Source organism: Haemorhous mexicanus, chromosome 4 (genome assembly GCF_027477595.1).
Source record: "Haemorhous mexicanus isolate bHaeMex1 chromosome 4, bHaeMex1.pri, whole genome shotgun sequence".
Taxonomy (NCBI): Eukaryota; Metazoa; Chordata; class Aves; order Passeriformes; family Fringillidae; genus Haemorhous; species Haemorhous mexicanus.
This window is the reverse complement of record NC_082344.1, coordinates 49891400-49908323: the sequence shown is the minus strand read 5'-3', so window position 1 is coordinate 49908323 and position 16924 is coordinate 49891400. Positions and strand designations below refer to the sequence as shown.

Sequence of the window (16924 nt, the reverse complement as noted above, 5' to 3'; positions counted from 1 at the left end):
TTTGTTTCTGATAAATGCGTGTTATGAAGTTTTTGAAAATGCTGAGCACCGAAGATACATGGGTTGCAGAAATGCACACTTATCTCTGTTCTCTAATGGTGATTTGGATTCTGAGCCTGTATAACCCACTAAATCTACCTTGTAGCAGTCTTGGAAAATAGTAGACATGGTTTCTAATATTATGAACCTGCCCTTTTTGGAAGCTGAAGTACTAATGGAACACTACAGATATGACCATTCCATTTGTTGATCAGAAACAGAACAGCCCTTAATCCTTCTCTTAGGTTTCTCTTTCCAAAAAACCCCTAAATGCCACATTTCTCTTAAGATCATAGCAGTGCAATGCCAGGCATGCACATTGGTATGAAAACAGGCTGCCATTTTGGGCTCCACGTCTGCATGTTCATGTCTTGGCCCAAAGGAACTGTATGGTTTGGTGGTTTGGGGTATTTTTGGGTTGTTTTAAGGGGTGTTGTTTGTTTTGGGTTTTTTTTTTTTTTCTTCATCTTTTGAAGCAAACTTTGTAGCCAAAACCTGTAGCCTCTTCGTTCCCACAGTCTAAGGACCCACACTGTCCATGATGAGTTTCACCTCCTGTAGGGAATGCATTTGTAGCAGAGGTCATGTTAAAACAAGGCAGGAAGAGGGATCTGCAAGGAAGAGCCTACACTTCTGTTTGTGGGACAACTTATTGTGTAAATCAGAAGTGGTGCCACTGAACGTTCATACAGATCCCTCCCAGGCAGGGTAACCTGGTGCCGCCTGATTTTTCTTTTTAGGAAGAGAAATGTAGCTGGGAAAAGACAGAATTTTTTTTCTGAAAATCAGAAAAGCCAACGCAGTTCGCCATGAAGAAAAAAGCCAATCCGTGCTCTAATTGTAGAAGCTTCCCAAAGTTTGTGTGCTGCTTAATGCTATTTTTGATATGAAAAGTTAGGATCACAGGTTTAGCAGGAGAATGAAGCTCTTCAAGAGATTGTGAAGCTCTTCAAGAGATTGTAGAGGATTTGCAGAACAAATCTCTGCAACTTCCACATCTATATTTTACTATTACCAACTTACACAGATGCCAAGTACTGCTTTTGCCCAGGCATAGCAATGCATTTGGCTGCTCTCAAAGACTAGCTAGGTGGGTTGGTTTGAATACTGCTGCTAGAGTAGCTTTTTGATTTTTATTTTTTTAAAGCATGAACATTGACTTGTTGGAAGTCTAGCATGAAATTAGATAGCTTGTGAAATTTTAGTAAAAGCTTTGAAAGGTGCTTCAGTAGTTGCTGCTAGTGACAGTGATTTAACATTGTCGAGTGCCTGTTGGAATTTTTCAGTTTAAAGAATCAAGCTGGGACATAAGGAAAGACTGTTGAAGGTGATGGAGGGATCCAGTGATATATTAGCAGTGCTGTGTCTGCTGTGCAGTTTCCAGCACAGACTTGGCCTTGTCCCTCCACAGTGTCTCAAAGGACTTGCACCCTGGCCAGCTCTCACCTGCTGGCTGGTGCAGGGGCTGGGATTTTAGCAGTTTTTATCAGACTTCTTGAGAGGGGTGTGCTGCTGTTCTGTCTCAAAATACCTGGATACTTGAGATGCAAGCAATAAAGAGCTTATGGGCATTTATATGTAATGTAACCAGCTGAAGCCTTGATTGCCACAATCCTGTGTGCTTTCTTGTTCTTTTGTAGCTGGAGAATGTGAAGTGCATTGAGTGAGAGCTCAAGTGCTGAAGTGAAGGCTCTGCAAACGATTGCGTCTGCAACGTGGGAAACAGGCAACTGTCCACCACAGGTTTCCATCCATCCTGCAGCTTTCCCTGCTGGGGTGAGATGCAGCTGACTGCAGCTACTGCCAAAGGAATCGCAAAAGCAGCATCTAAAACAGGCCTTTACAGCTCTGACTACACGTTGCACCAGCAGAGGTTTGCGAGTGCACACTGCCAGCAGTTCCTCACTTCCACACAATAGGAATCAAATGAGATGAGGGTCAGTTGTACTGGGATGGAAAATTCTCACATCAACTGAGATGTTTACAATGAGAAAAGCTTGTGGTTATTTTCAAAGGTGCCTATTCCCAATCCTTAGATAAAGCCTGTCTCATTACTTTGTATATGGCAAAGTGCAATAAGCCTAGACTAAAGTAAACTAATCTTCCATCCTGCCAGGACAAAGTTTTTCAAAGGAAACCTGTTGAACCAAAGTACAGGAGCAGATCACCAGCAAACCCACTCTTCCTAGGGTAAGGCCAGCAGGTGTGTGTGTGTGCTGGGCTGGTGCCTGGGCTTGCTGTTTTGAGATCTATGAGTCAGACAAGTTGGAAAACCTCGAGAGAAGGGCTGTGTTTCCTGAGTACTGCAATCAGCAGCCAGCTGAGATGAGGCTCTCCCTCATCTCAGCTGCCCCTCCTGCCCAGGCTGGCTCTGGAAAGCTGCCACTGGATTTACATGAGCAGTTTTGTTTCTAGAAAGATGTTGGTAGTTCATTGTACTTCCATGTTTGTCCCAGATACTGTGTATGTAAAAAACAAAATCTCATCTTAAATCAAGAGGATCAGACTGTTTCATCCTAATATAATCTGAGTTATTCTTAATTTCCAGAGCCATGGAAATAATGATGTAATGGCACTTGCTGGACTGACGTGGCATTTTTCTAGAGATGACCTTGTATGGCCCCTGAAGTCAGCACTCTTAGCAGGTTGCAGCTACAGGCTTCTGCTAATGGAGATGCAGGGTCATTTCTGCAGCATTTCCCACTGACGTGGGCAGTGGGATAACTGTATGTTTCTTTGGGATTACTTCCTTTTCCTTCCCAAGGGAGAATGTACTTGCCAAAGGGTCTGACAGTGATAGACTGTGCTACAAAGAATGCTAGTAAGGCTCTTGCTATTTTATGTTATCCTCAAACAGCTGAAATCTGGAATTTATATCACTAATGCCTGAGAGTCAGAAGTACAACCAACCTTTGGATTGCTAATCTTTACAAGTACTTAACAGCTTAATTCTCTTATAAACATGAGTTTTGTTTTCAAGCCCGCATGACAGCAAAATAACATTTAACAGAATTGCTACAGGTGTGGCAGCAGTTGTAATTACCACTCTTCTTCATGGTAAGTTTACAGAAAAAATGTACTGCTCTTTCCAAAGTTCGATTTTAAGAAAACTGACGTTCTTGCTTGTTACATGCTTTCAGTCTTATCACTGATGGGTGGTGACAGTTCTTAACTACAGCTACAGCACTTCTACAGCTGATACTGTTTCACTCCTGGGGCACAGGGGCCCTATGGCATATAGAAGTAATATACAGCTTGCACAAGTATTATTTAATTCTCAAAGGCAAAAGATCAGTATCTTCCTCTGGGCATCCAGTGTGATATTACAGAAAAAGGAAGTACTGTAGCCTGTAAAAATGGCTAACCGTATTTATCGTTTTCTCCAGGCATTCACTTTAAATTACACAATTTTCTTCCCGCCCTCCTTTCCCTGAACATTTAATTAATTTGGAATTATTAATGTTTACAGTTTGATGAGTGAAAAGAGGGTCAGACCACCCTGACATATTATCACACAGCTCCTCCAGGCAGGAGCTACATCCTTTCAACAAGTTCTGGTTGCAGCTAAATGCAAGTCTCTGCTTCCTTGCTCAGCGGCACAGCCAACATTTCAGACCACTTCTACTCCTTTTAAAATACTTTTCTTTGACATTTCACCAGCAGAAGAAATACCCCAGGAGGGGAGTGGTGGCACCAATTTAGAGAGGCGTGTTTTGCCCATGACAGAAAATGAGGGAAGGGCTCTGCCCAACCAAACCTGCTGCGGTGCTGCTCCATCCTTTGGCAAGAACAGGAACTGTAGACATGAAGATATGAAAGCAGTTTTAAGTTGTGCACACTCAATCAAGTGCTGTGTGAGTAGTTTCCAAGGCAGTAAATACACAAATCAGAGGTCTCTAGCCTTTAGAGTGGGGCATCAGTTTATAAAGAGATACAGAGAGAAGACAAGGAAAAAATACAGTATGCATTTTACTGAAATCTCACAAGTCATTTGTCTGGGTAGGGGAGAGAAGATAAAAGTGACATCAAGCAACTTCTCACAAGTCAGTTCTGTGGGTGGGGGAGAGAGAGTGCCTTTGGTACAGTCGTGGGAAGGGTAAGAGCGCTTCACTGTGAAACTTGGATAAAACTGACATCAAGCAACTCAGAAAAAAACCTCTAGAACCTTAGAAGCTACAGAAAGCAAAAATTTAAACGAGTTACATTTATTCAGTTAAAAATTGACAGTTAGTAATGGTCACATGAACACCAGGGAACTGTATCTACATTTCCTGACGTCAATATGAACGGCACTAGGGTTTTTCTGTTTGTTTTCTTTTACGTATATAAATCTAATGCCAGTTAAAAAAATACAAACCAAAACTGAAACCCAAGACACTGTGAAATCAACACTGCTTAAAAACTCAAAATTCAATCTGATATATTTGAAAATAAATATTTTTTACCTTTCTTGTTAGAAAAAAGACAGCTCACCAACTGCTTTCAAAGCAGTTACATCTTTAAGACCATTCCCAAAAGTGTTTTATAAATAATTACCCATTGATTGATTGTCTATTAATGCAGCATCTCTCAGTCATAGCTGGGGTCTCTGTTATTAGGCCATAAAATATTTTTTTCAGACACAGTGTTTTGTTCCCCTCCCCTTCCTTTTTATTTAGGTATACTTTCTTTGAATATAGCATATCATGCTGGCAAAATTCATGCAGATGGCATAGCATGAAATATCGCAGAGTTTAAAATCACCTGTTTAAAAAAGACAAAAAAAGAAAAAGACAAGGAATGTAGTGTTAAAAATCATGGTAGTGGAAAAGCAACTACCCAGTCTCATGGACAACCAAGACAATTTCAAATGTTCTCTCACAGTTGTCTCATCTACTATGATTTGTTCAAATATGTCTTTTTTAATCCAAATTCATTTCATTCTCTTCAATTTTTTCCACCAGGGATAAGTAAAAAAATAAAAGGTTAATTATTAAAACTAGTCTCTTTTCCCTTTTAATCAAAATAACCATTTTCCAGCCCTCTGACTGTACATCTAATTTTAATAATTATTTCAAATAGAGAAGCTTATGAATCTGACACATTTGACATCTCCTGATGCCGTGACATTTAAAACACTCATAACAATACCTGGGTTAAATCTCTGAAAATATAAATGATTCTTGAATCGACTTTAACATTTGAAAAAGGCCACATCTTTAAACCTTCAGAACATTTTCACACAATTTATAATCCTAAGGGACACTTAGAATTACTGAGCAGGCAAATGAGCCTCCAGATGATTCTCTCTCATAGGCAACTGTGCAACTTAAAAAGCCTCCTTCCAAGGAAGCTATCATCCCTAATGCCTTCCCCTGGCCATATAAAACACAAAGGCAACTAGTTTTAGAAGCCTTTTTAATCCTGCACTTTAAACCTCAAGGATCACCATAATAAAGAAACATTTTCCAGAAATGTCTCTCTTGACAGTTTTACGTGTTAATTCTCGTTGCGCCCCCTTTTTAACAGTTTCACTGACTAAAGAAATAAACTGTTTTTCAAATAGTCTTTTCAGTAAAGTGCTTGTTATTACTCAAAAAAAAAAAAAAAAAACCCAACCAAAAAGAGAAAGTGCTATTTAAGTCTTAAGATAATTTCTTTTTCCTGTGAAAAACTGTCTGATATATCTTTACTTTATTAATTTTTACATAAAGCTGAAATGAAACCTATTTCTTATAAGGATGCTGGGTTACTAATTTTGGTGTTTGGCAGTAGGCAAGATGCCCACAGAAGGTGGTGACACGCTGGAACCGTAGTGCAGAAGGTAAACCTTCTAGATGAAGTGGAAGGCATATGGAGAGCTCCTACTAGAATCCTTTCATATTTACATACAAATATAATATATATTAAATATAATATAAAAATAGCTATTTTCTTTTTTCTCTCTGAAGTTATCCCAGACACTTTTCTTCAAAGCCTCACCCACTGCAGACAATGTCTGCCTCCTAAACTGCGTGCAAATGCCATCCTCTTCACTCCATTATGTATCACCAGCCCATTTCTTCACAATCCTCCCCTTAACGGGCCCCTTCCCTTCTGTCAGAGTCATTCTGCAACATTTCTGCTCCAGAACCTGCAGCATCACAGCATTCACTGTCGTGCTATTTATCAGGCTGTTGCAAGTAAGTCTGTAGTAAATGAGTCGGGCAGAAGCAAAAGGCTGATTAAGAAAGAGGCAACAGCCTGGTCCTCTTCTCACAAAAACTCAAGGACAGTTCAGCAATTGATTTAGCAACAGGGAAAGCTGCAGACCTGTTAAATAAACGCTTTTTAGTCATTACTTGTGAACAAAGCATCTCCATACTTGCACACAATCTGGACTAAGTTCTACACACTTGCCTTAGTAAAGTTTGCCTGATTCACGTCAGGAATTCTTCAAATGTGTGCTGTATTTTTCCAGTTCCTTAGAATTTCCCCATCTTCTGTCCTTTCTCTACTAGCTGGTAGTTCTGTAATTGAATGACCTCTGTCTGAGGCTACAAAAAGCTTCTTGATCAAAGCATATGTTTTTCTATTCTCTTTCAGCAGCCACACTATCCCATCATCTAATTTCTCTCTCCTAGTTTAGCCTTTTTACTGACAGACCCATAGCAGCACACCAAAGTATCTGGGGAGGGGAGAATGGGAAGAGAAACTGAATTTTTTTTATATAAAAAGCTGCATCATTAACTGTCTGGCTGGTATCTAATTTATGTAATCCTCAGTATAATAGCTTAATACACCTATTTTACCACTAGTCAGTAGTTCTAACAGCACTATTAAAGCTCTCCCAGTTTTATTTTTTAGCACTATATTTTTATTGTAATTGGTTAAAGAAATTTGTATCTAACCTATTTTCCATTAGGCAAAGAAGTGATAGCACAGACCTCTAGTCAATGCAGCTTCATATAGAAACAGGTGGAATGGAGTGGTAGGGATAGCAGAGCAAGGCAGGATTTCTTTACATAGAACTTTAGAGAAACAAGTCTCTGACAACTATCCCAGTCTGAAGAATGCCAGAAATCCCTTTAAAGAAGGGAAAGTGTTTCTTGCTATGTTTGGTATTGGCATCTGTTCCTTGCTCCAGGTTGCAATAGGCTTCTTGGAGCATAGAGCAATTGGATTCTCTTTGGTACTGTGTTCCTCACACTCTCCTTCCTTGTTCACTGCTTGGCTTTTTGGTGCCAAGCATTTGCTTTATGACTGGGGAATAACAGAGGTCTAATGCTGGGACACGTGCAGAGGCAAAGGCTGGCCCCAAAACGTAACCAACGGCATCAAAGGCTTGGCTAAACTGGTATTACCTCCTGCGGGTTTGGTTCATCCAGTAATACAATCAAACTGCTCCACAGTACAAAATAGACCATCACCATTTCGTTACATTCATTCAACTCCTCCGTAGTATTCAAGATTAATCCAGCTTTCTCTCCCTAGCACTAGTTTTAACTGCTTTTACTGGTTTTTGTTTCTAATTAATTATCAGATCTATCAGCATTTATTAATTTTTCTCTGAAGTTGTGGTTTTCACAAACTAGTACCATAAAAACCTACCAACGTTTACTTAAATAGCACATATCTGTTGGAACTTTTTATTTTCTTTACAAAGTGAAGTTGCCTTCTGAAGTCTTAGTTCAGTGATAGCTCTTAAATCAATACCTGGTAGTGTTAAATGCAATCATGATCTCCCCCAAGACACACTTTAAATGCTTTAAATGCTTCCAAAAACTATTTAAAAAATCAGCTCATTATTCTTCCTTCTGCAAAAGGAGTCCTGTCTTTTAAGGTTTGCTTTTTTTTGCCTTTTTTTTTTTTTTAATTTTTTTTAAGAGTATTACCCTAAAGATCTGAGATTTTTGAGACTCCTGTATTTCTGGCTACTGTCTGAGGGGGAGTACCAGTCAAAAATATTCATGGTCTCAACTCAGACCACTGTTAAAATTAACACAATACAGAAATATCTATGAAGTATACACAAGTTTGGTTGACAATGTGCTAAGACTTCAAAATTGAAAATGGTTACAGATTCAAGACACTGTAATTCAAGATGTTCAACATTATCACCTGAATTAAAATCAAGGCACTATGGGTTTTGTTGTTGTTGTTAAAATGACCCTGAATTAGTTCTGACTAATTTTTGAAGGAGAATAAAAAGATTCCAACATGGTTTAAGAAGTTACAATTCTCACCACAGAGAAAGTGGTTAAAAAGTGCCCAAAAGGTTATTAAATGTAAATATATTTTTGTGCAAATTACTCCTATAACTGAAACATTCTTGAAAATTACTGTCTTTTTTTTTTTAAACCTTTTACATAAATATTTCCAACTATGAACTATATCAAAAGATAGCTTTGGGGAATAAAATTCCAAACCATCCGCAAGAAAGCAGTGCAAATTCCTATTTTTCAAATAAAATGATGAATTCATTATGAAATGATGGATGATATTTATGAATCTGAATGTCCTGAACCCTGATGCATGATCACCAGTTCAAACAGCTTCATCAATAATTTAACTTCAAGCAGTCAACTAACCAACACACTATACCTCACCGAACAAACCCTGACATCACGGACAAAGCACAAACAAGAGACTTGTGCCCACATTAAGGGTGAAAACAATGATGCATCATGTTGTAAACAAAAGGGTAGAACAGAGGAAAACATTAGTCTGAGTATGGCGTGAGAATTTAGGGAAACATATTCAAACCTACAAATAACAGATTACATTTTCATGCATCATATAAAATATTTTGCTCTTTCTCCTTTTATGCAGACATATACACAATATTTTACAGCATCTGTACAACAGAGAACTGGATTTCACACAACATTTTCAAAATATTTACTGTCCTGTAATCATCTGAAAAAAAATTAGATGGTTTTTGGACTATATTTCTGGCATTTTTTCCTGCTAATTCAAAACAATTGCTCCGTGTCCATTTTAATACTTTAAAAATGTACAGGATTGATAAAAATACCAATATTTTCAGCATCACTCTCTTTTCAGTCACATTTGGAGATTTCACCTGGACAAATTAAAACATGGCAGCAAATCCTTTAGAACACAGAAACTGGGGCAACGCTCAAAGTTGGCCATGTCCCCATCATCATCTTGTGGCTTTTCTTAACAGATTCCAGAAGTTAGAAGTAGATCTCAACACCACAGCGCTAGAAAGCCTTCATATTGTTACCTCTGTAGCTTCAGTGCAACTGTTTGTAGGGCAGCCCCTCCTTGCAGTTTGCTTCAAAAAGAGGCAGCGCCCACACTACTGTGGCTGAACTTTGGAAGGATCAGTCATCTTGTCAGTTCTGTGTCGTGACAGCTGCTGCTGCTGAGACTGATGCTGCTGGTGGTGCTGAGTGAAAGTGCTTTGCTGTAGTGGGAAAGCAGCAGAGAGAATAAGCTGAGCCGACTGATTTCCATGAAGTAACCTGGATGTCTAAAACATGAAAATAGAAAAAAATTATTTTTCCTGCTGCACTGAGAAACACAGGCCTAGCTGCTTTTTAACTTTTTATAAGGGTTCAATCAAAATAAACTTCAGATTTGGCCAGTTAAGCTGAGCAAACAATGCAAGGATTTGTTCATACTAATAGATTTAATCAGCACGTCTGAACAATTAATAAAGCAGCTGTAATTGGTCTTTGGAATTTCTGTGGTGATAGATAGGAATACATGGCAATTTGTCTTCATTTTACCCCACAAAAGCATAGCAGGGCGTAAAGAATCTATTTGAGTAAGTGTAGGTAGCTGTCATTGCAGACAAATGAAAAAATAGTGCATGATTTGGCACAGATCACGTTTATTCCCTACAGACAAAACACACAGTCAAAGAAAATGGTGCATTTGCAGACCCCAACATCCCCTCTGAAGGAGACTTAATACTGCAGAAATGGTACTTAGTTTTAACAGTATTCTTCTTAGAACACAAAAAAAAAGATTACTGAAGAAAAACAATGAAGAGTTGGTACAAATGCACTAGGACATCTCAATCCTAAAATGTTCTGCAGCAGAGAGTAAAGCACATCAACTGCTGCACCTACACAATCGGACTGCAAGATGCCCCAGTGAACAGAAGCAAAAAAGGCACTTTTATTTTTTTTAAAGAGTATTTGCTTACTTCAAATTCTAGCACTTGAATAGTTTGTATTAAAAATACTGGACTTTTGCCTAGAGCCAAATTCTAGAGTAGGCACAGACCTTTTGAGATCTTCATAATTCACATATCTGTTTCACCAGAATTAAGTCAAAATTGTATAAACTTTTAAATTTAGAAACAGAGATAGACACTACGAGCCTGCTAAACAGCCTCTAGTGTTCTAGCCACCACTAGATATCCTTTACCAACTCCAGATGCTAGGTGACACATGTTCCAGTAATTAACTGGAATCAACAAATGGCAACAGATTTCTCCATCAATTTCTTCTACCTTCTGTTTCTTTTAGAGATTTCCTAATTCTAAACTCCTTGGGTTTGTCTTCCTTCTCTTTTGATCCAATCCCTCTTCTTTCTCCACTAAAACAAGGTTCTTCCCTACTATCTGCTTACAAAGTTACTTGCTGCTCAGCCTCCCCTGTAGCCCAGACAGAATTTCATGCCTCATGTTACTGGGACATGTCTTGCTTTGGGCTGTGTGCTGCTTTCCAGACCAACCATCATCTCTCATACCTTACTGCATTAACATGTAAAGTTAATGAAAGAAAATGTACACTGTTCTAAAGGAAACATCTGTTTTTTCATCAATTAAGAGCAGAAATTTGTGGATGCCAGGGGATAGAGAGAGAGAGAAACAGCGTTTCTCACAGCGGCTTGTGAGAAGTTTTAGGGAGCTGGAAAGATGTGATAACCTGTTGACTATAAACAATTTGCAGGTGCTATTTTTCTACTTTAATTTTCTGTTCCTCTCAAGGACAGTGTGTGAGAAAGGTGTTTCTGTTAGTCAGCCAATGGAATAGAATCTATGGTACCGCTCTATAAAAACCGCGCGGTTCTTTTGAATAAAGCCTTCTTTGCCTTTGCTGCGATCCTGCCTCTTGCCTACTCCTGCCCCGACCCCGGGGCATGAGTGACAACAATTCAAGGGGAAAAAGATCTAAGATAGGACAAGGCATGGAGTAACACTGCAGGAAAGACCACCTTTCCTTTAAGTAATAGGATTTTAGAGAACTGCTACAGAATAAACTTACCTCATGCATTTGGTTTATTCACAGTTTATTATTTTAAGTGCTTTGTTTTCAGGTAAAGCACCCCTGGACAACCTAGCAATGCTGAAAGTGCCAGGACTTGGGAAAATTTGTAGACAGCTCTACATTCATTACCTGTAGGAACTGCTGGGGGTGCTGGGTCAGCTGTGACTGAGCTGGCTGTTGCACTGTGGTGAGCTGCTGCTGATGGTCCTGCTGACTTTGCTGCTGCTGCTGCTGCTGCTGCTGCTGCTGCTGTTGTGTTATTGACAAAGTCTGTGTCTGCTGCTGTTGGGCAGCAAAAGTGGGATAAGCTGTCACCACCTGTCCCATAAACATAGTACTTGGTACCATTACCGCTCCACATGCAACCGGGGCCGTGACAAGTTTTGTTACAAGTTGCTGACCTTGAGAAAATCTGTTAATAGAAAAAGATATTTGGAGTCCCTTCAGGAAAAAAATACAGCATCACACAGACTTGAGAAAAGCAGATTTTTCAAAGCCATATTTTGCTATAATAACATGGGTTTTGATAAGCCTGCAAACGTTACTTTGGGCAGTTTAATTTCAAGGGTTGTATCCATACCGTTGAAATACAAATCATACCATCTTTTTAATGCTATTTTAGTTCCTTTTGTATATGGTGCAGCTGCATAAGTATACCATTATAAAAAGTCATCTTAAATATAGGTCTTGAAGATTTACCTGATTTGTCTGTCCTGTGTAAAAGTGGTTACTGCAGCAGCATTCTGGTTGTTGTTCTGTGGTAAGCTAGAGGGAACCTGCACCACATTTCCTGCTGTTGGCTGAGAAATCACCATAGTGTTGTACAAAGGTGCTGAGACTGTGTTCTGTGACTGACTGGCAAGAGAAGACTGTTGATTGTGTCCGCTAAGTACATTTTGTTGATTATGCTGAAAAAAAATTTTGAGATAGTACGTTGAAAATAGCCAGGCACTACAGCTGTTCTCCTCACTGTCACTGCCCATACTTCAAAACCACCAGTTTTTTTCCTATTCAAATGAATTCTTAATTCAAAGTACACAAGTATTTCTACTGACTGAGCATTTAGAGGTTGGACTTGACCTTGGACATCTGAGTCTCTTACATTAACTTCTTTTCCTGTTCAGGTTATTTTTTTTCCCCCTGAATTTTTCAGCTAGTTGCATACTGTTTATTCAAAATTCTCTTTTTACTCCTTTAACATCTCTGTGCCCAACTTAGAGTAAAATGTTCACATAATGTCAAGAATTTCTTACTTGAAAGTTTGGAACTAGCCTACTGCTGAGATGGTAAAATGCATCACTAGTCTGCCTCTTCACAAATCTCAAAAGGAAGTACAGAATGTGGAAAAGGGTACAGAGGAGGGTGATCACAGAGATCAGATGTATATGGAGTCTCCATATACATAATGGTCAAACCCATTAGAAGTATTCAGCATGAAGAAACAGCTTCTGTGGGGATACATACTGTTGAGTGTTATGCCTCTGCTAAATTTTAAGGTTAAGTTTATGGTATAAGTTAAGAGCTGTTTCTTTTTTACACTGTTAAGTTTAATGTATAAGTTGAGTGCTGTTAAGCTTTTAAGCCATGTTCCTTTGTATCTCTGCCCTCATTGTCCTTCTGTCACATGCACCAAAACACAAACACAAATATACACCCCGAGATAGCTCTCAGTTCACTTCTGTTTTGACTGCCTGGATTTTGTTTGGTTTTGTTGCTGCTCGTTTTTTCCTTATTGTGCCTTAACTGTCCTATAAGTATTAGAGTGAATCTTGCCAACAAACTTTGTCGTGCTGCCACTTAATATTAAATCAGACTTTTGCTGATACCCTTGCCAATGATTTTTTAAGCAATCTCAAACACTCGTTCAGAAAGAGGAATGTCAGGGAAGCTGTTGTGTTCCAGATGTGGTTTTGAGCAAATATTCAATCCAGCAAAATCAGTAACAGAACTTTACCTGTGTTGCAGTACTCTGCAAAGGCTGCTGCTGTATCATGTGTGGAGTATTTATATGGCCCGTGTTCATCCCACTTTGAGTCTGATTAGTCTGAACAACTTGACCTTGCATGTTTATTGGTGTGAGCTGCTGAACAGTTGAAGAATTTCCAGAAGGAAGCTGCACAGAACCAAAGTTGAGTCCAGAAGCTGACTGCTGCAAGAACATCTTAAAAAATTCCACAAGTTATGGGGTCAGTATTCAGAGACTCAGCTCTATCTGGTAAGAATCAGAATCCTAATTTCCAGAGTTCTAAACATTAACACTCAATATTTGTACTTAAAGAAAAAGCACCATTTAGAGACTAACCAGTAATGTAGTCTACAACTATCTAAAGACAAAACATATTTGAGATGACTTTTTTTTTTTTGTAGGACCTTCCTCAGTAACTCTAAATCAAATGAAGAAAATTAGTGGATCCAGGCATAGCACCAAGAATGTAACCTTCCCTGACAATCAGGAAATCACAATGATTATACTGAACTTTTAAAACAACACTGTTGTAATAAACAGAATTCAGCACAAAAATATTATGTTCTTTACAAAAAGTCAGGCCCAAGCCTAAAACTAGGCAGAATGTGCATCACTGAAGTATTTTTTCTAGTTTTCACATTCCTGAACAAGGTGTCTCCACACTGCATGGAGAGCTGTGAATCTCTCCTTTTGAGAAATGGATAAGGCAGTCTACTGCTGGCATGTTTACACTAAACATCACACAACACCAAAAATGGCACACGCCAGAAGCTCCCACTCTTCCAACAGAGTTTAAGCAACATACTCAATACTTCCAGGAAGTATTTCTTCTATTCTTTAGTCACAATCCAGACTGAAAATATTAAGTTATTTCCTTAAAAAATATCTTATCTTGAGGTGATCAGGTTTTTTCTGTTTGGGTCTTTTAACTAGGAAAAACCCAATAGGTTTTCTATATATATACTGGTTAAAAAAAAAAAATCATAAATCACGTAGTCAGCTTCTAGACTAAGTAATGCACCCTCTAGACCTCAGTCTTTCTGGCTCAGTAACTCCTTCAAGTTTACCATGCAGAGTAGAGCCATTCAGCCTGATAGGACAGTTTAAGAAGCAAAGAAACATGGATTTAACATCCTCAAAGCTAAAAGAGAAAAACAGATCCTGCAGATTTTGGATTAAAATTCTAATGGCTGCAAAACTTTGCAAGAATTAACAACCACTCCATCCTTTTACATTTAATTAGGTTAAGTGATAAGCTAGGCTTGACCTGCTCAACACTGGGGCATTTCCAGATACATCTGGAAGCGAAACATCAGGTACCTCTGGAATAGCAGCTTCAGATACTATGGATTTTAGATGTATTAGGCCCAGATGGCAGCTGACAGGGAATACAGAGGATCATGTTGTGGAATTGGGTACCCAAGACACTTTTCAGCTGCCTAAATTCTCTACAGATGAAACCTGTAAGTGATACACTAACTCACCTGGAGTCCTTGACCATGAACAATTTGAAGCTGCTCTTGAATCTTACGCAACTCCTCCTGCTGCCGATGAATATTTGCTTCTATCATGCGTGTTCTTTGCTCTAGCTGGTCCTTTAGATGCTGCATAGCTCCTAATTGAGCTGAAAACTGAAACACAGGCTGTAGTGCAATCCATAAATTAAAAGCTGAGCAAAAATTACATTTTATTCACAAGAGATAAGTACAGTCCTCCACAGAAGCAAAGAAATCAAGTATTGCTCTTCAAATTACTAATAAACCATAATCTGAGGACCAATTAATGAGTCTGAAAACATCACAGAATCAATATTTAATTGATGTATGAGAATTAGGGAACTAAAAGAATTCCATAGCACAAGAAATTGACTGTTGTCCAAATCACAAACATATATATGTAAGTGTGTGTGTGTGTGTGTGTGCATCTAGCCTTAGTAATTTACATGGTATTGTAGATGTTAAAGCTCTCTCATGTTAAAAATTGAAAAATTGTAATTGTTCCAGTTTAGAGGAAAAGATTCACACAGAGCTAAAACATACAAATAACATACAAATAGCACAAAATCTAAAGGGTGAGCCCATAGAGAAACTATTTGCCACTTTGGTTTTTCCTCAGACATCTGCTATAGGCCTCAAGCCAGTATAACCTTTTGACACCTATATCCTGTTCTTATTACACTGAAGCATTTCACAGACCAGGCAGCCTTGTGTTATAAGCATATGCCTGTAAGCTGCCAGCCAAGTTGATGGATTTTTAAATTCATGCCTTAAAATATTTTAGCTTTAACTATTTTTATATCTATGCTGCTAATGTACAAGGCTGAAAACTGTATCTGTAGAAATAACAGGAAGAAAAAAATTAAGCAAAAGTGTCAAATTACAGAATTTAATCATTTCAAGAGAATAATTTGTCACCAAAGGACTCAATTTCTTAGCCCATGGATCCAGCCTGTCCAAATCCCTCTGCAGAGCCTTCCAGCAGATCAACACTCTCACCCAGCTGGGTGTCATCTGCAAACTCACTGATGGTGACCTCAATCCCTTTGTCCGTATCATCAATAAATATATTAAACTGGACTGGCCCCAGTACTGAGCCCTCTGGAACCCCACTAGTGACTGGCTGTCAGGTGGATGCAAGTCCATTCACCACCACTCTCTGGGCCTGGCCATCCAAACTGTTTTTCTCTCAGTGAACAGTGCATCTACCCAAGCCACAGGCAGCCCATTACTGCAGGAGAAAAAGACTGTTTAAAAAATAATAAACAATAAATTGAGCTAATCCATACCTGAGTCATTCCAGACTGGAGCTGTAAAGTTGCAGGCTGAGATATTGCTGGCTGTGTTACTGGTTGTCCAAGAGACTGTGAGCTTAAAGACTAGGATTAAAAAAATTGTTCCATAACCATAAGAGAACTTCATATTTGACATGAAGTATTTCTTTAAAGAGTCAAATTCAAAACAGCATTATATGAACATAAAATAGAAACTAGTTAATTGTTTCCTAAAATATCTAACCTTAGTTATTAGGGAATTAAGAAAACAAAAGAAATAGACTATCTACATAATATATACATAACTTTTCTACTGCTAATAAGCAGTAGGTATTAAACAGAAATTACAACTACAAATATTTCAGAAGTCTTAATTTCTGAAACAATTAACAAGTTTGAAAGTTGACACCTTTGATTTATTCTTAAACTAAAAATTTTTAAAAAATCATATAATTACATTTCTATATTAACAGAAATCTATATATAGTAATCTATAGATAATATTATAATGCATATTTTAATAAGTATTCTGTTTATGAAGTGAATGTATTAGTTCAACAGGAAAACAGGCACCAAGTACATGAGGCATGACAATTTGTCATACTACCAAGATTTCAGAAAGGATATGGAAGTATTCACTAATATTCTTAGTCATAAATTTGTATGAGTTCTCTATAGGGACACATACAGCACTACACTGGCAATTTTACATATACACATAAATATGTGTGTGTGTGCTAAAAATCCAGAATCACAGAAAGAAGATCTGTGTGAGTGAAAGCAGACATTCTTTCAAATCCTAATGACAAAACCTAAATACATATATGCTTAATTATTGTATTCCTTTAAAATCTAGTATACCAAAGTTGCATACTGAGATGCAATTCTAAGACACGTATTCCAAGAGAAACTCTTAAAGTTTAAACTATGTTTTTAGAAGAA

At 38.2% G+C, this 16924-nt stretch overlaps 1 protein-coding gene across 12 annotated transcripts in view; it reads right to left on the bottom strand.

The window, feature by feature from the left end:
- Nucleotides 1–3941: 3941 nt before the first annotated feature.
- Nucleotides 3942–16924, bottom strand: part of CLOCK (clock circadian regulator) — a 64976-nt gene continuing 51993 nt past the window's right edge. For 11 of the 12 annotated variants that reach the window (XM_059844816.1, XM_059844822.1, XM_059844819.1 and 8 more), the window contains 6 exons: nucleotides 15998–16087; nucleotides 14697–14855; nucleotides 13201–13407; nucleotides 11946–12154; nucleotides 11376–11658; nucleotides 3942–9496 (listed from right to left, as the gene is read on the bottom strand). In XM_059844816.1, coding sequence (XP_059700799.1) covers nucleotides 9323–9496; nucleotides 11376–11658; nucleotides 11946–12154; nucleotides 13201–13407; nucleotides 14697–14855; nucleotides 15998–16087 — 1122 coding nt within the window. In that variant the 3' untranslated portion in view covers nucleotides 3942–9322. The remainder of the gene's footprint in view (nucleotides 9497–11375; nucleotides 11659–11945; nucleotides 12155–13200; nucleotides 13408–14696; nucleotides 14856–15997; nucleotides 16088–16924) is intronic. The other variant, XM_059844826.1, reaches the window with a different exon arrangement.